The sequence below is a fragment of the Pygocentrus nattereri genome, chromosome 9, assembly GCF_015220715.1.
Source record: "Pygocentrus nattereri isolate fPygNat1 chromosome 9, fPygNat1.pri, whole genome shotgun sequence".
In the NCBI taxonomy this organism is placed as follows: Eukaryota; Metazoa; Chordata; class Actinopteri; order Characiformes; family Serrasalmidae; genus Pygocentrus; species Pygocentrus nattereri.
In genome coordinates this window covers 38,758,465-38,785,245 of record NC_051219.1, presented here as the reverse complement: position 1 = coordinate 38,785,245, position 26,781 = coordinate 38,758,465, and the positions used below count along the sequence as shown (strand labels likewise).

At 38.5% G+C, this 26,781-nt stretch overlaps 1 protein-coding gene across 1 annotated transcript in view; it reads right to left on the bottom strand.

Annotated features, from left to right (window-relative positions):
• The window catches only part of LOC108436323 (kelch domain-containing protein 8B), a 124,352-nt gene that overhangs the window by 52,013 nt on the left and 45,558 nt on the right, over positions 1-26,781 (bottom strand). The window contains exon 4 of the mRNA XM_017712744.2: positions 7,459-7,623. Within this exon, the coding sequence (XP_017568233.1) occupies positions 7,459-7,623 (165 nt within the window). The remainder of the gene's footprint in view (positions 1-7,458; positions 7,624-26,781) is intronic.

Genomic DNA, 26,781 nt, shown 5'->3' with positions numbered 1-26,781 from the left:
AAGCGCAAAATACGACAACAGAGACCCCGGACTGCTGAGCAACTGAAGTTGTACATCAAGCAAGAATGGGAAAGAATTCCACCTACAAAGCTTCAACAATTAGTGTCCTCAGTTCCCAAACGCTTATTGAGTGTTGTTAAAAGGAAAAGGTGATGTAACACAGTGGTAAACATGCCCCTGTCCCAACTTCTTTGAAAAGTGTTGCAGGCATCAAATTCAAAATGAGTGAATATTTGCAAAAAATAATAAAGTTTATCCGTTTGAACATTAAATATCTTGTCTTTGTAGTGTGTTCAATTGAATATAGGTTGAAAAGTATTTGCAAATCATCGTATTCTGTTTTTATTTATGTTTTACACAACGTCCCAACTTCATTGGAATTGGGGTTGTATGTCTGTCTGCCCTGCGATGGATTGGCGACCTGTCCAGGGTATATCCTGCCTTCTGCCAGATGACCGCTGGGATTAGCTCCAGCACCCACCGCTACCCTGAGGAATAAACGGTGTGTGTGTGTGTGTGTGTGTGTGTGTGTGTGTGCGTGTGTGTGTTTTGCCCACACCTGTAGGACCCCTGAAGAGGAGGGTTCATGTTGACAGCCCCCAACAACCCCATGCCCCTGCTGGCTCCACCCCTGACAGAAATGTATCTAGAACATCTAAAGCTGATCAGGATGCTCACTGCTAGGACGTAAATGATTAACTGTTTACTGTCAAATATGCAACTGTTTGACCACTTCTATTGGTCAAAAAAATTCATTTTAACTAATTAACAATAAAAAACATTCTTATTTGAATAAGGTTTTCATTCACGTTAAGGAACATTTATGAAATGCATGCATGATGGTACAATAAGTATATGGTTCTGTGAGATACTAACAAATAAATCCTCTAAAATAGCAGTGTTTGAGACCACTGTTTGAGAAGAGGAACAAAGCAAGTGATAAGTCAGACAACGGCTTCATCCATGTTCCCTGAGAGAAAGGTTCATGGATGGTGCTTTGAGGAAATCCCACAAGACCAAAAATAACTGCAGTAATGGCATTTGGGCTAGTAATGAACGGTAATTATAACTTCCGGACTTTGGAATATAGAACTTTTAGAAGCTCCTCACTGTGCATTCGAGTCATTTCGTCAAATTCTTTGACTTACCGTCATACAATCTTGAACATAGTTGTTACAATTGCTTCAAACGTGGCTCAGCCAGTCAGATTTCAGGTCCAGAACTATCCATTTTACAACTGAAATTTCTATGGGTCACAACCTTGATTTTAGGTTTTGCTGGGTAAAAATTAATTACTTACCAATGATGGTTGCTAATTGGTCAAAACAGTTGGTGCAAATTTGCCTTACTACCTGCAGCACACATTTACATACTGCAGCTTTCATTCATATTAGCATTCTGAAGACCAATACTGTGAATCCAACAGAGATATATACATATATTTTGCAGTTCTAGTACCTGTGTGTGTTGTGTGTGTGTATCTGAGTGTGTCTCACTGTAGCTGTATGGCTTGCCAAGTTTGAGAGTGCAACAGAATCCAGAGCAGGAGCCCGCCATACAGCACAATGAGCTGCAGCCTAATGCGAGCAAACCCTGTGACATTCCTTACACGCTTCTATTTTCTCTCCTTTTCTACTCATTCTCTCTCTCCCTATTCGCTCATCCTCTCTCTCGCTCCTTCTCTCTCCGTCTCTGAATGTGCTATATGTCTGATCCCCATCCAGCTCTGGCACCGTTCAGAGCCCACTGGGACAAAGAACAGGGGGACAGCGGAAAAACACACACAGGGGAAAAAACAAAAGCAGGAGCATGGCAGAGAGGAGGAGGAGGAGGACACAGACCTGTCTGAGCAGAGAAAAGAGAGAGAGAAAGACAGAGAGGAGGCATAGGCCGTCTGGTCAAAGTGGACTTAATATTCATGACCTCTTCAGCTTTTCTCTAATTAAACCCTTTCAAGTCTCTCGGACGCCTGGCTTCAATCATTAAAGCTTCATCAGTCATTAAAGGAAAATGTAAAAAGGAAAGATACACAAAGACGGTGGATGAGAAAAGGGTGAATAGCAAACATGTATGCACTAGTGCATCTGGTCTGCACCAAGCCTCGGGTCTAACAGTTTTGAGGACAGACGGGTGGGCAGCAAGCCGTATGCACGTTTGGCGAAGTGCATACAAATGCACATACGCACACACTCACTTTTTCAACTGCCAGACTTTCAGAAGTCACCAGCGAATACATCAGGATGAAAGCTGCACTGAGTGTGGAATGTATTACAGAAATCAGTGCTCGTTTCAGTGTATGGTAATGGCCCAGTTCATTAACTAATAATGTTTACAGGCTAAATGTTTGCTGTCTGGTTGGAAAAACAGGGTGGAGCAGACGATAGGCTTATACATGCGAGTCTGTTTCCAATTTAGATCAGTGGACTCTAAAATTCCACAAGCACGGCCACTCAATCATGGTCCCAAGGTATAAACAAATGCGTTACAAATTGCCCACAATGTTAGAGGCTGGAAAAATGCTCCCAAAAAGAAACTCTACTAATAACTTTTATTGAAAAGCTTTTGTGTAAAACAAGGTCATCGTGTAGTCCTCACTGTTCACAGACAGCAAGACTACCTCCTCCAGACTCACACTGGGGATCCTATTTTGGGAGACGGCTTGTATGTATCACTGTGGATGTAGGGAGGAGGGTGGTGGAACGGGGGGGTGGTTGGAATGATTTGTTATTGAGTCCCTGCCGTCTGAGTGCAGACAGAACCTGCGGGGTCGCATCCCAAACTGCATCTCCATAAATAGAGTGTGCTCCCATCCAGGCTCATCCCTCATGCACAACCTTAATGTGATTCTGCCATTGCTCTATCTACAGCCCGGCAGACCCCTACAGACAGAACCAAATTAGGCTCAATTTGCCTGTCTGCAGCACCCCCAATTGCTGAACAAGTTAGCAGAAACTTTTCTCTGTCCGATTCTCAGCAATGTAAAGCAAAACCTTTAGAAGTCGCAGTTACAGCTGTATGCAAAAGTTTGGGCAACCTTGGAACATATTTAGTGAAAAGAAACACAACCCTCACAAGCTACTTAAAAAAAGATTTTTTTTTGTTAATGCTAATATTCAATTTCTTTTTAATGTGATATGACTTTATGAAATTGAGTACTAAAAATAATTGAGGCATGTGTAAAGGTTTGGATACCCTTCCATTGTAAAGCCTTACAACTAAACTACCTTGCTGGGTTTAACGGACTCATTAGGATTAGTTAGGCAGGCCAAGAACTGTAATTAAGAACTGTCAGCTAATGGCAATTCCAGAGTCTAATGACTTCCCTGACTCTTCAAACCTTGTGCTAACACTCAGCAACCATGGGCCCCTCTAAGAAGCATGCTGATGATCAGAAAATTAAGGTAACTGACACCTACAAATCAGGGGAAGGCTGTAAAAAGGTGTCAATTTCCCTTGTCCAAGTGTCAGGAAATTGTAGTGAAGGGAAACAGTGGCAGTCAATGCATGACTGAAAACTACAGTCTACTGCATGTCATTAATAGTTTGGTGCAGAGGTTGTGTTCACTTCTTTTCACTTTAAAAATAAATAAATAAATAAATAAATGATTTGGTCAGGGGTGCCTAAACTTTTGCATAGGACTGTGTAACTGCTGATAAAAGCATGGTGTGGTTCAGTGTAGTGACCTGTAGCTCACTAAAACAAGCAGAAAAGGTCTGTTGGAAGTGCACCCTAAGTGCAGTTTCACTTTCACTTTTCCTAAGTGCAGTTTCATTAAACTATAACACATTTAAGTTCATAAGCAGAAGAGTACATATTTTATCACAATTGGTATTTGATGATAAGTTATCAGGCACGCAGTATTACTTTGCATAAAGAAGAAAACATCGTTTACGCCTTTTGTATTTCATCAAAATAAATCTAAATCCTAAGTGCAGACTTAAACATGATCAATTAGATCAGTAAATGTAATTCACTGCATCTTTCACTACATAAATAAATATATAATTATGCAATTTAATTTCAATAGCATTACAAAATGAAAGTAATAACTCTCAACCTCCACAGAATAAAGAACAGATGAGGACCAAAGTTAGAGAAAGAGAAAAAAGAATGAGAGCAGTGATTACAGCCTGGTCCAAATTCAGTATGAATAATGAGATGTGATGTCAGACCGATCTGTGTAAGTCCTAATCAGCGACACAAAAGCAGGTTAAGTGTCTCAAGCATGACGATGGGAACTATATAATCACTCCATTCATTCTGCTCCCTCCATTATCCCTCTTCTCATCTTTCTCCTATATCCCCCTTATTCTACCCTCACTCAGTTGATCAGAGGGCTGGGATGGACCCTAAGCTCTGAGCGCATCATTCAACTGCAGATCAGAGCAGTACTCTCAGGGAGAAGGGTGTATCTGAGTTTGATTGAGGAACTCAGAATAGTTTGAAGCAGTGTGGTTGTGTATCTACAGCTCATTTCCCTCTGTACCTCTGGGACCTCTACAACATGTTGGTGCAGAGCACATTGAAGAAAACGGCTCAAACACAGACAACTCCGTATGAACTACTGGCTCATGACTGATCACCATCTGTTAATACAATTTTTTTGGGGGAAAAGACATACATGTAAATAAATCACATATATATATATATACACACACACACACACACACACACACACACACACACACACACACACACACATATATATATATATATATATATATATATATATATATATACACACTGTATTTAACACCACTGTCATTAATTTAGAATGTAAATTCACAAAATGAAATGATCACCTTCATTTCAAAGACCTTTTTTGACGTTATTTTAATGGTTACTGTTATTATTATACTAAAATACTGCATGTCAGAACTGATTAACCTTTGAAACTGCTTCAAAGGTTAATAAGTTGTTCTGACTATATATACACACACACACACACACATCAGATTTATTATCAGATAATCAGATTTATTTTCATATATATGATATATACAATCATATATATGATCCTCATCATAATGGCGCAGGGCCAGACCTTATCATCTCATCGAAACGCCTGTTACTATGGTTATGCTTCATGTCCTTTGTTCTAGAGCAGCAAGAGAAGCACAGGCACGGTGAACATGTAAGAATGGCACTTTTCAATGAGAGAACTAACAACTATTCAAATTCAACTTTACTTGAAGAATAGTTTAAAATAAGAGAGGACAAGAAGCATCATATAGATCAAGTGCGTTTAGACGGTGTCATATTACGTTTTGACACTGAGTTTGCTTCCCTTTCCTAGAGGTGAATGAAAATACCTGCTTCCTTTTTCTGACTGATCAGCTTCCACAATTAAAACCGTCACAGAAATTCACCACTATTTACATTTTTTAGTTTGCTCAGTTTCAGTACTTACATATGAAAGTTTGATGTTAGATAAAATGAGTCAATTAATCTTAGGGAAATATAGAGGACAGCTGCATTTGTTGGACAAGTGTGCCAACTGGCTTTGTGTCCTCTGCGAATGTGGGATTGTTCAGGAGCCTGACCTGTCCAGGCTCGTGTCAGATATAGTATTAAAATGTGAATTACTGTTGTGAACGACCACACAATAAAATCAGATTTGTGTAGTACACTGGACTTGGGCCACTTTTCTCCAAAGATATTGCATTAGCAATATTAAACCTTATCCATATGTAGTCCTATTTAATACCACTGCACTCTATTTTCACCATCATCATAACTTATTATACACAATTTGCATCAGTGAGGCACATTTTCAGAAATGAACAAGCGGTTTATATGCATGCAGTACTAAACTATTTTGAACAGCCCAACAGTCACATGTAAGACCTGCAATGCCAGAGCCTTGACTACTTAAACTAACTGCATGAAAGTGCTGAATGCACAGCTATTACAGATTGTGCAGAAACAGGATATTCAAAGTTGAGAAGAACAAGTAGGAGTCGGCTACCTTGCATGCTAGAGAAACACAGCGTAAAATGCTTACTTCACACCAGTGGTCCAAAAAAACCCAAAAAAATATCAGTTCAGCAGAGTGGGGAAGCTTCAAGGTCTTCAATAAGGCCTAATTATTTAAGGGAACTGAAAAAGCATATGTTTATTTTTATTTCATCATGCTTGTTGTATTTAAACTGCAAGTATTATAGTGTTAATCTTATTTTTTCATTAAGTTTTAACTGGAAACAAAAGGATTAAAAATCTTGAAATGGAAAATGTTTTCCCTGTGGTATCTAGGTAAAAAGAGTCAATTAGTTAGCAGTTCTGGAGGTGGGCTGAAGGCCCTACATGTTAGATTAACTACCAGTATAATTAGGAAGTAACAGTGGATTTAACCAATCATGTTTTGATTTTGAATGAGTGGGACTAATTTTGTTACACAAAACATTACTCTAGGCCTTAAACACGTCACAGACTGCAAATACAAGCTGTAGTTTATCCAGGTTTCGGTCAGTCATTACAAATGGAAAACAATGGCGGCAGCTCTCTTTACTGAAAGAGCCACTGTAAAAATATACAGGGTAAAAGAGCATAAAATAAACCATATGGAATGTGTCCATGTTTAATCTAGAATGGCCAAAACACGCAGCAGCATTACCTTAGCACTAACATATTAACACATTAGAAAATACTGGAAATCTCATAGGGGCTCTAGCAGAAATTGGCATTATTGCCAACTTTTGACATTTACGGCCTGAATTTTGTAACTTACCCAAAATAGACTGGTCTTAAAATTTTAAATGTAAAACATCCACTATGCAGCAGTAGTGTTTGTGAAAATATCAGCAATTATTCAATAGTAAGTGTGACAAAAAAAAGCTTAATTGAGACATTTCTAACTGGCTGATGTTATCAACTCTCTCACACACACACACAGTTCTCACAGACATGCACGCACCTACTCATAGTGCCATTAACCTAATCTACAATGCCTGAGTCTTCTGAAGGTCTTCTTGTGATTCAGGCAAAAGACCAGCAGTACCAACTTCCATTTTGGCTATAGTGGATGTGGTTTCTCTCATCAGGGATGGAAAAGAAAAAAAACGCAGTCCCTCTGCTGAACATTTTAGCTTCTCTAAGGAGCTGCAGGTCCCCAGAGCCGGCAATCAGCCTTAATACAACACGAACAATTACCGGGTGTTATTATCCTGTCTGCCACACCACCTGAATATTGTGACACCGTCTAACACAGAAATCAGACACATTATAATTACTGACTACTGCGCACTGTCTGAGAACCAAGCTTCTATATCTTCATTTATATCTGTAAACACTCACCCACAGCAAGGAACGTCATCAGGTAATGTATGCTTCAAACACTGCGTGGGTGGACTATTTTCTCATTGCCGCAGGGACAAGCTTGTTAAGCAACCTGATTGGTTGATGAAAGGTCAGTAAGGCTCTCCTCAATGATTTGATTGGCTGAGAGTGGGCAGGCTTACCAAGAACATAGATCTTGTTTCCGCGCAGGAAGGAGGAAGCTCCATAGCGAGGCGTGGGCATAGAGGCCAGAGACAACCACTGGTCCTTCACGGGCTCATAGACCCTCACAAAAGCCTGAGGGCTGGTGTCTGATCCCATACCACCTAGCGCATACACCTTTCCATCTGAGAAAGAGAAGTAAGAGGGAGAGAGTGAGAGAGGCAGGGAGACAAAGATAAAGTTGTTAGTTTTGCTACAGTACCCTGAATGTTATTTTGTCAAAGTAGATTAACAAATAAATTATACTGATGTCTGAGGGGATATGGGTCACACTGTCTACAATGAAAGTGTTCTCTCTCTCTCTCTTTCACTCCTTTTCAGGGCAGTTTAAAGTTATGAGAATGAAACCCCTGCTATAACTGTGTCCACTCTTAGGATTTTTTTCTCCTCTGCTCAAGGAGATCAATCATTAATTACACTATCCTAGAGACAACACTGTGGACTATCATTAGTGTTAATTACCAACAACATGGCAGACAGATGAATATTAATCCATATCATTGAGTGTTGAGTATGTAGCTTGGTGTGTCAGGACACCCACAGTGCCTTCCTGTTTCTTTTGTTACACAGATGCTGAATTACCTATTACAGAAATATGGCAGGCTCACATTGAGCACACCACTTTATAAGAGGGCAATTACTTCCTTGTCTTTGCCTTGCAATATCTCAATACTTAACTAAATGTTGTTAATACTATTTTTACTAATAATAGTAATAATAACAACAACAATAATAAATATAGCCACAAGCGGCGATGAGTGGGTTCAAGCATGCACCAGCAGCTCAGGCCCTTCTGCAGGTTTAGCCCAATCAGCCTAAAAAGGCCTCAAGCTGTTTGGATCTTATTCATAGGCAGAGTGAATAGAACTGAAGTGATGTCAATTCATCAAAAGGCCTTCAGTTGCCACAAACAATGAGCAGAGGTCTTTATACACATTATAACTTTCCATTCATATGTACTGAGCTACACTGGTTTGTAGAACATCCAAGAGGTTGTCAACATAGATGTCAGAACTACATGACTAATGGCAGCATTACTCACATTGTAGCACTTGCATAGTGGATTGGTTGTATATTTAGCCCATTGATTTGATGTAGGCCATAGTGAGGCCTAATGCACTCATTAGGTGCCCCTTAAGTACAGAGAAGCTCAGTGAAAGTGGGTCAGAATTAGTCCAATGGCCTCAATATGATATCAGTATTGATCAAGGACTAAAACCATAAGGCGTTCACCAGGTTTTGGTCAGAATGACCTTTTGACCTTTGTATAATAAGCCTTTGTATAGTGAAATCTTTGAACAAATAAGCCAAAATACCAGACAAGCAGTACAATTTTTGACATGACATGCAATTAGAAAGTTGTTCAGGTGAGTGAACTGAGTCGTATGGTACCAACTGTTTATCTGTTCACCTTATGCACATAACATTGTAATAGCAATTTTATTAGTTTTTAAGTGTTTTTAAGTGTTTTTGAAAGCGCCCCCTAAAGGCCAATCTGGACCAAAAGTGGAAAACACCCTTAAAGTCTCAGTATGTAAAGATGCTTAAAATTTGGTCAGAACTTGATCAGAAAAGCACTTCTCTACAGCTGTAAGCAAAGTATGATTCATAGTTCTGAATCCCAATCTATTTCTTTCCACATCAGTGTCTATAGCACAATAATAGCAGGAATTACATCTGAGGCTAATGCAGCCAAAGAGCTCACTTGTGAAGTTTATGTCTTCTCAGAGTCTCTTGTTTGCTGGTTTAGCTGTAGTTGTCTTCTAAAGCCAGATATACACTGTGTGATTTTAGAAATCTTGCTCTTTGGTGACCCACACTGTATGTATGAACAGACAATCATATACAGACAAAGCCCACGATTTATATATTCACAATGCACAATAACGCTCCGTCTGATTGGCCTGCTATGTGAAATGCAGCCTTTACAGTCAGCTCTGTCCATGAACAATCTCAAATATAGCTTTTTCAGTCAAAATAATACACAGCACACAAAGTACTGAGCAGAAACACCAAGAGGAGCTAGACTAGCACTGTGCAGTCTTTGCAGTGCTTTACAGACAGCTGCTAACACTTAATAGAAGTATTATGAGTATTAAAATAATAAAATCATAGATTAAATTAAAAAGACAAATAACAAATGTTACCAGTGCAGATCTTTCATAAAGGGGGTGATATAAACTCTTTTTTAGTTTGCCTTCTTTTTCATTTCTTTGATATAGTTACAGAAAAACACATACAGAAAGCTCCAATTCCAAAAGAAAGTCAATTGTAAAAACATGACTGAGGCATTAAGAGTCAGTGTCACTCAAGCATGTCTTTAAATAAGTTCTTATAGATAAAGTTTCATGCTGAGCTATTTTACTACTAACTTCTACTGAAGCAGATTTTAATTAAATCAAGCTAGGTTTATGGATTAGTATTTTTATTGTTATCGCGAAATGAGTTTCATTAGAACAGTGATGACAGAACATATTAATTTACTTCACACACAGCAGCAGCAGAGTGACCTCGCTACATTACGGACACAAAGCCTACTGAGTGCTTCTGTGTACTGGTTTTGAACCCTGTTCTCCCATGTGGAAGCACAAAACACATCAAACATTACGTATTGTGCTTTATGTGTGCAAGGCAATAATGGATACTGTCACAACAAACATACGTAATAACAAAACCAAAAATAAATAAATGAATAAACACATTCTTGTGAATTTTAATTAACCCTTTGTGTGGTGCTGATGTGTTTGTTACTCAGTGGTCTGGTGAACCCACTGCATCATTGTTTGTTTAAATAAATACAGCATAACAATTTATGTAAAAATACCAGATGTTTAAAACATCCCAAGTAGCCAGCTTTGGGTTCTCCTTTAGCAGCTGTTGCCAGTCAGCAGCCTGTTCATGTTGTCCTCCCTCACACACACACACACACACACATACAAACACATACACACACACACTAACAGCAGGCCATGTAGGAGGAGAACAGAGTGAAGGGACAAAGCACCCCCTCACATTTATTCGCTGTGTGTTCACCCCAACGACACGTGTGGGGGGTGAACAGTGTGAAGTCACTGAAAATGCCAAAGAATCTGAGGCTGAAATAGCAACAAATTGCATCATTTTTTCTTTTGGTAAACATTGCAAATGGGTCCCACAGATTGAACACCACACAAGGGTTGAAAAAAAAAAAAAATCTGTACTCACATTACATCCAGTCAGTGGCACTTCTCCTATTGGCATTGCAATATCCTACAGCTTTGCTGAATGCCATTTTATGTCAATACCGCACTGGCCTAATTAACAGGGTCATCAGCTACGTTTCTCAATGTCTAACTAATGGCTTGTTAGGTAAGATGGGGTAAACACCCCTCTGTCTTAGTTTAGTTGAATCCCTTACCAGAATGCCATTTTTTACATGAAACCTGATCACAACTGACACTCACATGTTCTATGTATCAACAAACCCAGGCCCAATCACTGTGAGAGATGTGAAAAAATATCATGTCTGCAGGAATGTGACCAGGCCAAAAAAGAATCGATTGTGAAAAAACGCTGACTGGGCCTTTAAGAGCCAGTGTCACTCAAACTTGTCCTTGAAGAAGTTCCTAAGGAGAAAGTTTAAAGCAGCACAGTACTGACATTAGAATATCAATATGGGAAGGGAGTAAATGCCACCTCAGCAGACACACATAATGCTATCCTGCAGCAAGGCCGTGATTTCCATGCCCGGCAGTGTGTACATGTGAGGGAGAGAGCAAGGAGGAAAGCAGAAAATCCTGAGGTTTATCTGAAGAAGAAACAGTCAGTGTTGTTATGGCATCAACCCACAGCCTAGATAAACAGGAGCATCAGCAGGAAGTGAAGACAGAACTGGCCTGCACTTGTGAACTCCCTCAACCATTGAGAGACACTGCGTTTATAGTTTACCTCTCCCCATCTCTCACACGCACCTCGAGAGGAGCAGTAGTAGTTTTTGCTGACTCAGGAGTCTGCTCTGAGCTGGGACAGCGGTCTGTGATCACAGCTCAGCAGCTCACAAACGAGCGAAACGGAAATGCATGGGGGCGTAAACAGGGCGGGAGAGAGACCAGTATGCAGCAATAAAACTCCCACACTACTGCCAGTTGCTCAGCTGGAGCCACAGTATCTTCATCATGCACATTCTCATTGCGAAGATGTTTGCTCCTTCTCAACTTCCACCCCTCCACAGGAGCGAATGGTGAAGACAGTCTCTTGTGGTAGTGACAGCCTTTAGCCTTGGTTTAATATTTTTATCTCTTGGTTTATCTCCGTCAGTCAGTTGCATAAGACAGCGTTGTGGTCTCACAGCCTGTTGCTTCAATTAAGCTGAGAAATCTGCTGAAAACAGCGGCAACTGACAGCTCTAATGACTGTAATATTCACTAAACTGCCATAGAGTCTCACACTTGGGGATGTAAAAGAAGGTGTACAGGGCCCATGTGTGAGACAAATTACTTGAGAAGTTCAGGAGTAAAACAACATCAGCACCGCTTCTGCCAGACCAGAGAAGCTGCTGCATGCTTACATGTACACACCAGAGGCATATAAAGTGTTAATAATAAAATTAATATATGTGTATATATTCAAACAAATTAATTAAACCGTGGCATATTTATTCGCAACATGGAACATGTTTTTTTTTTACCAAAATAAAATAAAAGCTAGAATCGTAAAAAATTACTTATAAGCTAGTTAGTTTGGACAGATTTAGCATTGGCATCTGTTTTGGCCGATCCTTACATTCCTACAGTCAGTATGATTCCTACACCTCAACAGTTGCACCAGAAAGTATTGCCATTTACAAAAGATGAACAGAGCATACTTAGAGCAGAGATTCAATTAGGCACATTCTGAATGTTACATGATAAAAAGCAATGTCCATATAGCAGTATTAGCATTTAATGAGATCTAATATGAGCATATTATAATTCAATTAATTCTGGAGGATTTCATTATTCAGTTCATCATTTAATACTCAGTCCTCAGCTTTAGGACGGTATCAATTAGTTGGCAAAGTTGACTATGCCAATTATAAAAATTTGAGGATTTCTTTTAATTGTCGATGCTTTGTTACTTCAGAAAAGCACCGTAAAATGTTTATTTGTATGTTTATTTCTACAGATTTCATAGCACTTAAGTCAGTATGGCTTATGTCATTTCTTTGCATCATAATAAGCAACAATTTGCAGCATAGACAGAACTTTGAGCAACGGTGGTGCAAACAGAGATAAGCACAAGAAAGACCCACTAAAGTCATCACAAGGCATTATATGTAAAAGCGGAGCAACAGCTCTCAATGCAACCAATAATTAGACCATAGCTAATTAGTTAGTTATATTTAGCATACTGAGTATATTAGATATTATCATTAATTGTTATTATGTTAGTATTAGTATTAGAAATCAGTTCAAATCAGTATATTAGAATGTAAAACATGTATGAAGGCACATTAACTAAATAACCTAAGTGTCTCATGCCAGTCCAGTAAAGGTAATGTGGAAAATTTGGAAAACAGGTCATCTAATGGAATTTCAGTGATGTTTAGTGCAGTGTAGTAAAATTAAGCCCCACGTTTCAGGCTAACACTGTTTAGTCATCCCAAGGAGGTTAAAAATAGTTTTAGTATGCTTTCAGGATCAAATTTAACATGTAACGTGTAAAATATACAGCCATAAAATCACAAATTTGCCAGTAGTTAAAGCCAGCCTTACACACAGTTAAAGAAACATTCTTCCAGGGATTAATCTGTCACCCATGCTTCATGATGAAACTGATACAGATTTATTTTATTAACTATTTGGATACTTCATCAATAATCAAAAGCTTTTCTTTTTTTACTCTGTAAGTCTTGTATTTAATCTTTTGATTCAGCAACAATTTCCACAGAGAAATAAATGTAAACAATTAAAAAACAATTCAACATTTCAATTAAAGTTTCAAATTAAGGTTTCTTGTGCTGTTGTTTATATGTATTCCTCAATGAAACACAGATTAGTCAAATACTCAAAATAGTTCAGCATTTTTGTGGCAGATAAACTGATGATTGAAGTTATTGTTAGTTGTAGCCCTTCTTAATTTACACACAGTCCTATTAAAAAAACTAAACCAATAATTAGACCATAGTTAATTAGTTAGTTATATTTAGCATGCTGAGTATATTAGATATCATCATTAATTGTTATTATATCAGTATTAGTATTTAACCAAACCTAACTGGGTGAGAAATCAGTTAAAATCAGTATATTAAAATGTAGAACATGAATGAAGGCAATTATTATTTATTATTCATTCCAAATCAGAGATAAATATGATTTTTGTATTCATTTTGTGGTATGCTGTTGGCTTAAAAAATCTCAGAGGATGTTACTGTATTATCATCACTTAATAAGACCTAATAATGCCTATCTATTCCATCTTTATCTGTGTGTGTGCATGTGTGTGTGTGTGTTTGTTAATGAAAAGAACAGAGGTGGGTGTGACGGAGATAAAAATCAAAGGAAATGCTGCACAGGTGTGATACTTAAAAATCTCTGTGGTTTTAACATCTTGTGGCAGAGCTTACTGCAACTTCAAAAGGTGTCTTTTACACAGGCTTTCATTGTCTGACCCCATTTTAAAACAATGTGACAGCCATCTAGAGATGCAAAAATCAAACAACTGTTAACAAAATATGGTGCCAAATGATGGCAGTTTAAATCTAAGCATTAGCGTCCTGTGATCGAACTACACTCATGCAATCTGTAAGGTAACATCTTACCATCAAACTGCCATACATCCATCACATAGTCAGGAAGAGCAGAATGTTTTTAAGTTAGATTTCCAGAACATATATAAAGCAGATGGAGTTGAATGTTAATCCATACTAAGACAACAGCTGCTACAGTTATAGAACAGTTTGTCATGCATGTAGAATAACATTATCATATGATGTGAACAAATCCTGTGAATGTTTAAAGCTAGGATTGAGGACAGGATTAACATTAGGCCCTATTCCATTTGGCTGGATATGGGGTCGATGTCAAACACTATCCTTTAGCCTATGGCATCTGTAATATTAGTAGCCCTGTAAGAAGCTTTGCCATTAACCCTTAAAAGATGCACTTGTTGCTGGCAACAACAAAAACATGCTGTAACTATTTCTAATTCATAACTCTTTTAACTGTTACCAATATGAAAACATATTGCTGTACAAGTACTTAAGGCTGGCCTTACATAGTCATATTTCATGCAACCTTTGTTGCTTGAACCATAAATGAAACCAAATTGCACTTGAGTTCCACAATGTAAAGTATCTTGCAACTTATTTTAAAATCAACTTTGTTCAACAGCCAATAAAAAAGCCAATCAAAACGGTGATAGCACATAAAATTGAACTACATTTCACCAAATTAGTGGACACTGATAAACTAGAAAAAGGCTTACTGGGCAGATGAAAAGGAGATAATTATGATAAGGCATTCAAGGGGAACAACTGTAACTTTCTTAGAAGCTAATCTAGAGGAGAAACAGAACGTAACATGTGCAACACTGATTGTTTATGAGTTGCTTTATGTAATTGTCAAGTTGCACAGCAATTATATTTCAGGCAACTCACAATATTCAACTATTTGCATGAAAATTTCACAGTGTAAAGCCAGGCCTACAATTTTACCACATTTTTTGTCTTTGCTTTACATTGAATCAAACAGAGACCTGTCAATACAGAATGCACAGCCAACAAACATTTAACTCATTTGTAATAAGTAGTAATGACTCTAGAATTCTAGGGGTTAAAGCTGACTGACTGTTAGTGAACCCAGTCTATAAGCCAGGAGAAAAGCAACCCAGGGGCTATTGTCCCAGGGGCAATATCACAGGCACATCAACAGGCTACACTTTACGAGACAGGATATCAAAGGCAGCAGAGTTCAGTCAACATGAGGTGACGGAAGATAGCCACTCAATAACAAGACAGGAGATTCTGGGAATTTCAGTCTGGGAGCTCAGCAGGTCATGGACTGTCCAGGGTGTACACAGCTAGCTGTACCTTGTTTCCAGCATCCTTGACTGATGTTGTTCCATCTAAAATCCAATAGATCTTCCACAGTCCCTTCAGTCTACCACCCCCTGCAGACTGTGCAGCCCAATCACGTATGGTCACTTCCAATTAGGGCCTCGGCTCTGATCTCTGCTTGTCTCGCTGGGAAAGCACATAGCAACCACACAAGCACCTCCAGGCAATTAGGAAATGTTGGTTTGACAGGGGATGCAAGAAAAGTGACAAAGAGCAGGTGTCTATCACATGCAAAAATACACATTAAAACTAATACATGTATATGTATGAAATAGGCACACATCTCATGCTACTATATGATTAAACAATCTCCAAATACAAACATCTAGAAACCATACACATTTTATTTCACACAAGCACACACAGCTGTTGCGAGCATTCCCACATTGAAGAGAAGTCGCTTATTAAACAGACCACCTGCTGCTTACTGTCCATTCCAGTGCCCAGCTACAATCAGAAATAGTGTCTTCATTTCAGCTCCCCTCTCTTTCCCTCTAACACACCATCAAGGCACCACCTCACACATATATACACATCACACGTTGTCATTGTGCCTGGCATTATGACCATTTTCATCTCTGTGATCACAAGACTAACATTCACTCCAGTGAAGACCAGTGCAGACTATGATACTGATATGGCAATATACCATAGATAAGCCTATTGCAAAATGCTTATGCATTAACATGCAAGTAAAACAGATACTGCATACAAGTCTGAGAGTGTGGCTTTCACAGCGTCCAGCACATGGCAATCCCATGCTATAACAGCTAGGATTCAGCTCTGTATTTATCATTCTTTGTAGAAAAAGGCTGTGTTGGAGAAGAAGATGCTGTACTCTGGTCCTTTCTGCCTGTTGCACATTCAGGTTCAGATTTAATTTATCATCTGCTGTTTTGTGTGGGATTGAAGTCATTACTACTGTTATTAGGACATATATGATCCTTGAGTTACTGAAGTACTTGAGTTAGAACCACTTTGAAAATATGGTTTAGTTTGTGAATGTAGTCAGTTGTTAGTTTGTAGCCTATAGTGATCACAAGGTAGCTGCTAACATTTAGCCTGCATATTTGTAGACCTGCTTCATGTTATAGCACTATAAGAACTAAATGTCTATCAAATGTCTATCAAAGAAATAAAGGGATGGCAAGCCAAACTCAAAGACTCCAGAAGGAAAATCAAGCATATGCAACAAAGGACACCTCCAAAGCATTAAATAATGAAAAACAGAAAGATCATGGAGATGCAGATCAAGAACTACTGTTTTGAGTTAAAGATGCAGAGAGATTTCCTAACATCAGTCAGGCATTGAACAATAGTGAAGCTTAATCCAAGTAAGCAGTTCAGATGGCACCTTCTCCAACTCACACACATATACACACCCACACATACTCTGCCAGAGTGGATTTTCTGAGCCGGCTGATATTTGCGCAGAGATCTGAAGAGGCAGACAGGTGTGGTTTTTAATAAGCGGCTGTGGGACGACGTCTGTCGCCTTGACGATGGCCCCACTAACTGGCTCTTGTGCTGGCATTTCTGGACCACTTTGCTCTGTACTTCACGAGCCCTGATCAATACTGCCCATCATTAATAGCACTGAGTGTATGGATCTGATGACTACTGAAACGTGCTCTGAATGGTCAGGACCAGGAGGACGAGACAGCATCGATAGGTGATGAAGGACAGGAGCATGGGAAAGCAGAAGCAAACTAAAGTGAAGAACAAAGCAAAGTCAATTTGTTTCTGTCACAAAACATGGCTTTAGAGAGACAAAATAAGAGCTTTCAAATTCCCAGCATTTCAATAACGTACTGTGTGAGAGGTGAGGAAACACATCAGTCAAGATCTTATCACAAAAACCTCAAACCTCAAGCCCTTTAGTCACGCAGGGAACAGGACAAATTATATAGTTCTATACACTTAAAATAAAGGGTTCTTTGGAGCAATCCCACACTAGAACCACTTTTGGTGCTTGTTTTATTGAAAATCTAGAAAAACTTAAAACCCATTCTCATTACTATAGCTGCATCACTTCCAAGAAAGACTGTTAAAAACTACAGTTAGCCTATGGGATTTGTTGCAGGCTATCAATACTGAAGGCCACTGGCCAGAATTGATCTGTGTTGCAGAGTAAGGAGAAAGTCCATGGGTATAAGTGACTTTGCAGTATTTTCTAGACTGTTTTTTCTGGCTTTGACAGGAAGGAAAATCAGCAGGAGAGAACAGAGCTGTAAACACCACCTTTATAGGCACTGGGAGAGCAGCATTTAAAGCCCTATCTGATCGACCAGAGCCCAAAACCACATTTTACAACAGTGTTTAAACTGCCCAAATTTCCCAATTCACTACTTCTCATCCCAATCACTCACTACATTTTTCTCTGTCTCCTTGCCTTTGTTTCCTTTTTTGCCTCTCTCAGTGTTCTATATTCATTCATCTATTCCTCTCTGAAGTCCTACTATCACTGCTCTTTCTTTGGTTTGCCATTTTTCTTTGGTCTTCCTTCTGTCTTTGGTTTTCATAGCTCAAAAATAATAAAATGCACCAAGGAAATTCCAAAAGACAGATTTCTCTTCATCTCTGTATTCCAGCGATAGCTACGCTTGCTCTCCAGGCTGTGGATTAAAAAGAGCTCTGAAGTGGCAATTTCACATTGACCTTTACTCGTCTCTTAGTACTGTACTCAATACAAGTGCACAAAAAATAATCTCTTAAATGTTATCATAATATTGGCTTTTGGACTGCTGATATTGCACACGGCAGCATTATTCAAATTACTCATTTAACAAATCACAAAACTGTATATTCTGTATAAACTGTACATTCTGTGTTCTGACCGATCTTAGATGTTCTAGATGAGTGTCTGAGGAAGCTTTGATGGATCAAGGAACTGACATGATTCAAAAAAGTAGTTTTGGTCAAAGTAATGCAGGCTGATCATTTATCAAGTCACATTAAGGGATCACCAGTGACTAAGATGTTCTAACTTGTAACTGTATGTACTGAATATCCTGTAATACAGTCAGTGTATTAGAGAAGAAAGAAAAAGTATCCTCTCAATTGTTCTATTAAAATGTTTAATTAAAAAAAATCACTCATTTAAATTAAGCTCATCACCTTCAGTCCATTTGCAGTTCACATAATCCCACTGCCATCTCATGAACTAAGCAACAGAAATCACCTTATCCCAACAAGAACATCTTTCAAATGTGACTATAAAGTGGGAGACTATATGATTTTCTGTTAAAAGCATGTATTTAGTCCAGAACAACACTGATGCTAAGCTTATCATTTGTGAACATGTCCACTAAGGTTTAGTTCCATCATACCTTGAGAGCTTGTAACGCTGAGATTAATAACTGTCACACCACATTGATTTATCAGTCTACTCTGGCTTTAGCAGGAACTGCAGTTGTTGCAAAAAAGCTAATTTTTGAGTTTTTCAGAGCACATGTTTGCATACTGTGCGCTGACTTTAAAATAGTTAATAAGCAAGTATTGATGGTGTTTCTTTCAAAGATGATATATATTTTTAAATGTAGTGTGTACACATTCTGAAAAGTAAATGTAACGGTAAACACACGTATTTCGCTGGAGTAATACATCTCAACACTAAACACAATGCATTTGAGCAGCGGTGAATAATGCATTTATTTGAGGTGTATCTGTCACCAGTTGAGAGCTACTAAGTTTCAACAGCTAACATTTAGCATTAAGGTTTATACTTTTAATTTAGCATTAACCTTATATTAAGGTTTATACTTCCACAGTAAACAATTTGTCTTCAGCTAAAATGTCAGGATCATCACAGGCTTATACGCAACAGGGCAGGACGTGTTTGTATAAAAGAAGGAGTGCCCTTCTTTCTTTGTGCAGAAGACTTAATAAACTCTTTGATTGATTACGAGAGTGGTTCTGTCTTTCTGCACCGAGCGCTCTTGCTGCGACTGAGACTTTCCACAGGACATGTGATCCACTCTCTGGTTCCTCTTCATGAACGGACCAAAAACGGCCGGTCCTTTCACATACACATATGTAAAGTGCTGAAGAACAATCAAATCACAACACACTATCATTACAAACATAAGTGCGTTCAAGAGGTGAGCTGCATAATTGTGGAGAGAGTGAAAAGTATGAGGAGCTTTTTTGACAAAACAAATTTTGATGTTATTATATGTGACCAGGAAAGAGGCACTTGAACTGGACAAGGCCTTACATAATAAAAAAAAACACTAATTGGTTCTAGTTTTGTGCAAATCCACTCTACCTCACTCTTGTATATTCCACAATCCCACATCCCCCTCAACACCTCTCACCTCTACCCTTTAACCTTTGGAAATCCGCAATTATTTTGCATGTTGTTATGTATAAGTGGGGCTGGTAAACAATCACAATAAACACAACTGCAGTGCAACAGAAAGAACCTTTTTTTTATTATAATATTATTTATATTATGAATTATAACATTGTAAAGCATGGCAAATGCTTACTCTCAGTACAGAATTTAAATTCAATGTGAATGTAATGCATTGTGTTACTCACCATATAATCAAAGTTCTGAGTAGTAAAGCAAAACAAAAGTAATAACTCTCGACTTCCATAGTGCAAATCTGCAGTATCAACTGAAAGTTTAACACCCACACTTCTGCTTGTTACATTGAGCTAAGTGTGAGAAATAAATAAGTAGAAATTGAAGAAGAGGCATTTTATGGCATACACGCCAATATAGGACCTAGGAGGACTAACTTCTGACCTCTAACTGTCCTTCTGCATTTAACAGATTTAAAGCACTTCATCACAGCCACATCAGCTCTCCGACACCTCCCCCTCTTTCCCTCCTCCAGACAAATAACCGATGACCAGTGATACATACAAATGTAGTCCTCAACTGTATACACCCCCAACCTCCCCTGGCTTCCTGCCTAATCATTCCTTTAAAGATGTGCATCCTTGCCTCTCCACTGCAATCCATCTCTTCTCATGACATGAAATTTCAATATCTCCCATCTATCCCTCCTTCATCACACCACACCTCCTTCTCTAGTTCTCTTCTGTTCATCTGTCTCTCCACCCACTCTCCCTGTGCAAGGTGAGATTAGTGGATGGAGGTCTTATGAGACTTCAGAGAACAAAAGACGTTTTAAAATCTCATCTTTTGCTCAAAAGATAATAATTATTATAATTATAATTTATATTATTATAAAAAAATTTAAAAGCCCCTATCAGAGACAAAGATAACAGCCTATGGGTATTTGCTGTTCAGCTTGCCTTGGGTCCAGGTTGTATTTCTGTAATGAGCACTATGTCCCATATATGTATGCAAAGACATCTGATCTACAATCAGTTCAGAGGACGAGACCATTTTTTTAATTTCACTTCATTATATAAATCTGATTTAGCTACAAATGGAAAATGTAATTGCTTTCAAATGCACTCTTGCCTAACAAATAGAGCTGATAGCATCTTAGACAGATTGTTCAATATCTAATTACACATTGTGGGCTCTTCCTATACAGCAAAAATAAAGGATGTACAGAGTGTAAAAAACTGGCAAAATACAGTTCTTTACTGACTAAGCATGCATATACAAAATACCTAGCGTGTGTTTGTGTTTATGAAATTCAATATCACAATATTTTCCAAATATATCACAGCACCTTGGTATCAGAAGACATTTAAAATTTTAAAGAACCACATTAATGAACACTTGCTTCCTTCAAATGGCTAAAAAGATGTCAGTATTAACCAGTAATAACCAGACAGAAATCAGATTTTTGAAAAGGAAATATAGACTATACATTTTTTAAAGGATTTATGTATTTTACCCTGTTCCTTCAAAAAAAAGAGAACATCCAGCAAATAACATGCACATACAAGCCCACACTGCAATTAACTAAAGTTATGTACAAAACCAGCGCACAAGCCTGGTATCTGGTATTTTTGTTATTTTAAATTTTAAGTTCAGTTACCCTTTTTTTAAAGTACCAGTTACCCATGTGTCAAAATTTCATGATGAACAGACCAACAGAAATAGTACAAAATGACTTGTAAAAAATGACTTATCCATTTACTTCCATTAAAAGTTAGGAATGTTTTTGTGTGATATGATTTGTGGGAGGACGATGAAAACCTTGGCAGGAGGGGTGAATATGTTAGAAGTGTTTACATGCAGGTATTAATCGAGCAGTTTACTTATTCTCTTTTGCATGAATTTTCTCTGCCTTTTAGAATCAGGTACAAATTAATGGCACTGCTTCAAAGGTGTGCTATTACTTCACAACTTTCATTTTTTTGTCTTAAGTTTTTTCATGATTCTACTGCTCTGCTGCGCTTTTAAACCCAGAGCCTCACGAGCATGCAATTAGTAGGCGGTGCGATGTACAGTTTGCGTGAGCTATAGCCACAGCAAATGCAATGTTAATTTCAGGCACTGTGTGAACACATCAAGGCACATTTTGCATTGTGCTTGTGGCCCAAAGCCTGTTTTAAGAGGAAACATTCACTGCTGCTATCTTTGTCATTATAGCTGACCCTACTTAACAATCTAAAACAATACCCTCTCCAGAGCACGGCAGGCGTTTGACTCATGCTGCTACTGAATGAAAGGTACCCCGAGAAACAGAAACGCTGCAGCTCAAATGGCTGAGAGATACTCAACTAGACACACATACACAGTGAAAATGTGTGTGTGACATGTGCGTTGGAGTTTGTATGTCAGACACTGAGTAAAGATGCAAATTTAAACTGACAGACTGTTGATAAACAACAGCAGTTAGGACCTCAATTCATGAACACAAACACAAACATGCACACATACACATGCTCTCTCTAATGTGAGAGAAAGAGAGAGGTGAGAGGGGAAATAAGAAAGGAAGAAAAAAAGGAGGACGCAAGAGAAGGGAGAGAAAAAAGAGACAGGGAAATGTCAAGAGAGAAGAAGAGAGAGAAACAGACAGAAAAGGGGAAAAAGAGGAAGAGAGAAAAGGAGAGATATGTTAGAAACAAATGAAAAGAGACAAAGAAAAAAGACAAAGAAAAAGGAGAGAATTAGAGGGACAGAGAGAGGCAGAGAGAGAGGAGAGCAGTTACAGAGAGCTGAAGGAAGAGATACAGAGAAAAAAGAGAAAAAGGAGAAAAAGAGGAGAGAAAGGAAAGAGAAATGTGAGAGAAAGGAAGGAAGACACAAAGAGAAAAAGGTAATGAAGAGAATAGAGAAAATAGAAACAAGAAAGAAGACAGAAGTGGGAGAAACAGAAGTGGGAGAAAAAGATGAGACAGAGAAAAAGAGGGAGAGAGAGGGAGAAAGAAAGAAAGAAAGAAAGAAAGAAAGAAAGAAAGAAAGAAAAGTGGGCGGCAGCATGACAGAAAAGAGGGAGAAAAGAGAAAAAGGAAAGATTGAGACAGAGGAAAGAAGAAGAGATAAAAGAGATAAAACTTAGAAGAGATAAAAACGAGAGACAGGGGATGAGATAGAAAGAAAGAGCGAGAGAGTGAGAGAGAGAGAGAGAGAGAGAGAGAGAGAGAGGCTGTCTTGCTGTCTTGTTTCCTTGTTTCTATATTTCTGCAGGAGGCCCTGTGCTGGCAGGGAGCTGCTTGTACTGACGCTAGTGCAGCAGTCGTGACATGTCTGATTAATCACAGAGAGACAGACACAGGAGATATAGAGAGAGAGAGAGAGAGAGAGAGAGAGAAGGGGAAGATGGAGAGAATGAAAGAAGCTGCACTCTCCATACAGACCTTACTCCATCATCATTACTATGCACACTTTTCCAAAAAGACAAACAGAAAGTCTAAAGACAATCAAATCAGCCATTTCCAACCCAGACTATCAGTTTTATATCTTCATCACTTTCGTCACTCATCCTCCGGACAGTGTAGAGACACTGAAAGCCACGAGCAGAGTCAGCACTGGGCCACACGAGGTCGATTTTTGCTTCACATCAAACAAAATACCAGCAGATACATTGAGAGAGAGTGAGCTAAATCTTTTAAGATTTATGGTCTCTCTTTCAAAACCCCCAAAAAAAGTCTTATAACAGAAGAGAAGCCAAAAATTCTGACAAAGCTTTAGCGAGGATCTAAGTCTTAAGCAGAAAGAATAATCTTTCCTCAAGTATGAGACTGAGATTCTATTATTTGTAACAACCCAGCATCCTAGCATGACCTCAATTCACAAGGAGGAAATGCATCGCTCACATCACTTCGTAATACTGCAGACTCTTTTCGATCAAAGAGTTTCTGAGCACTAGGAACAGTGCAAGAGTGATACCATGGGAATATAGGCAAATCAGAGCTTAAAAAGGACAATTATACATTCATAAATGTATGTAAACAGACTACTCAATACTGATTTACATTGGAGCTGAAGTCCAACTCAAGTGTTGACCATCTACACTGCAAAAAATGTTGTCTCTCTCTCTCTCTCTCTCTCTCTCACTATATATTAGAGCTGACACGATTATTCGAGTAACTCAAATAATTTGATTACAAAAAAAAAGGCCAAAAATGTCTAAAGTGTGGGACCATTTTACGCTATGCAAGGCGGACAATGTAGTGCAGTGTATACACTGTAAAACGGACCTGGCCTACCAGAATAGTACTTTGTCAGTGCTGCAGCACCTGAACCGAAAGCATCCTCACGTGAACTGCCCTTCTCCAGGCGGACCCGGAGCCTCTACAGTGCATGTTTATGATTGCTAACTGATATGAACGCCAGTGCTTGGTAGAACGTACAATGTTTGTAATTATTTAGCCCGTGTTATGAGTCGATAGTGACCAGGCATAATAAGTAGCAAGACTAATAAGAATAATGCACCAAGATCTCACTCATGTAATTTATCTCTCCTCACCTCTCCCTCCCTTCCTCCCGCGCACACACACACACACACACACACACACACACACACACACACACACACACTCACTCTGATAGGTTACATCTCAAAACACGCCTTCCTCATACATAAGGTAGTAATAATAAATGCAACAGAAGGACAAATTCATTTATGACTCCACTCACTCCACCCTTTTTCCTTATTTATTCAGAAAAAACTAAGGACAAATAGGCTAACCTATGTTTGTGAAGCTGTATTTCATAGTATTTTTTTCATGTACATGATAAAGGTTTCACAGAAAGGTTGAATAAATGGGCTTAGTTCTGGAGAAAATAAGCCAAAGGTTTTAAGCTTTGATCTAGTAAAAGTGTTGAATTTGAATAAAAACGTTTTGTGAGGAATAACATTTTAAGAGGAAGCTCATTTTAAGAGACCTTCCGTGTTGCATAACACACTATCGATACAGTTGTTTAAAAACACAAGTGCGATTTATCTGATTACTCGATTAATCGATTAAAAAATCGACAGAATAGTCGATCCCACAAATATTCGATAGTTGCAGCCCTACCATATATATATATATATATATATATATATATATATATATACATACATACATACATATATATATATACACTTACATATAAGTTAAGTGATATATATATATATATATATATATATATATATATATATATATATATACACACACATTAAGTGATACTTTTTTAATCCCACAAATGGGCCATTCTAGCAGCTTTATTTTCTTTTTCTGAAACCAATTGAGAGTTTCCTTGGCTGTGTGTTTGGGATCATTATCTTGCTGAAATGTCCACCCTTACTTCATCTTCATCATCCTGGTAGATGGCAGAAGATGTTTATCAAGAATGTCTCGGTACATTTGTCCATTTATCCCTCCTTCAACTGTATGAAGCACGCCACTGCCATATGCTGAAAAACAGCCCCACAGTTTTTCGGCATCTAATGAGTTTTTGTCTCATCTGACCGACTATATTCTCCCAGTATTTCACAGGCTTGTCTAAATATTGTTAAGCAAATTTTAAATGGACTTCAACATGCTTTTTCTTCAACAATGGAGTCTTGCGTGGTGAGCATGCATACAGGCCATGGCGGTTGAGTGCATTACTTATTGTTTTCTTTGAAACAATTGTACCTGCTGATTCCAGATCTTTCTCTAGCTCTCCACAAGTGGTCCTTGGCTCTTGTACAACTCTTCTGATAATTCTTTTCACTCCTCTGTCTGAAATCTTGTGGGGAGCACCTGGTCGTGGCCAGTTTATGGTGAAATTATGTTCTTTCCACTTCCGGATTATGGCCCCAACAGTGCTCCCTGGAACCTTGAGTAAATTCTTCTCTAACCAATGCCATCAGTATGTTTTGCAACAATAAGGCTGCAAAGGTCTTGAGAGAGCTCACTGGTTTTACCTATCATAAGATGTTTCTTGTGTGGCACCTTGGTAAAGAGACACCTTTTTATAGGCCATCAGTTGCACCAGCTGATATTAATTTGCACTAAGTGGCAGGATTGCTTCTAGTTACTGATAGATTTCAGCTGGTGTCGTGACTTTCCATGGCTTTTTGCACCTCTCTTTCTTCATGTGTTTAAAACTTTTTCCTTGTGTCATTTCTCATTATTACACATAACCTAATTTATAAACATATATGGTTTGATTTCTTTGCATGTGTGGATTGGATGGGTTATTACAGATATCTGGTGAGAATTTCATGTCAATAGCACCTTTAGAAATATATTTACTACGAAAATTGGTGATGTGTTCAATACTTTTTTTACCCACTGTATATATCTCACATCATTTCATAATGCTGCTGACTTTTCAATCAAAGTGTTTCTGAGCACTACGAACACTGCAAGAGTGATACCATCAGGGAATACAGGCTAATCGGAGCCTTGATTAAGTCATTAAACAATATTTTCCAGTGGCATGAAGGAGGGATCATAGAGCCAGTCAAGCAGAAATAGACAGATGGTTGGGAATCTCACAGCAAGAGAGCCTATATCATTTTTCAAGTAATGCACATTTGCACTCTAGAGAGGGAAATAATCGCTCCAAACTAAGGCCTGATAGCTGGCACGATGTGAGGTTAATCTTTCAAATTACAGAACCTGCTCACAGTTTCACTCTAGTTACACTAGTTACCAACTACTGACAATGCAGCATAGCTGTTTTCAGAATGCCTGTGTTTAGGCTGTGTTAAACCAAGTTGCCTGACTTTATCGATGTAGCTCAAGGCAACAACAAGCACTTTGTGTTTTTGCCATAATTGTCACCATGGCTGATTTGAAATACTAAAATACTGCCATGGCTACCACTTCTGGTGTAAAAGGGGATTTAGAG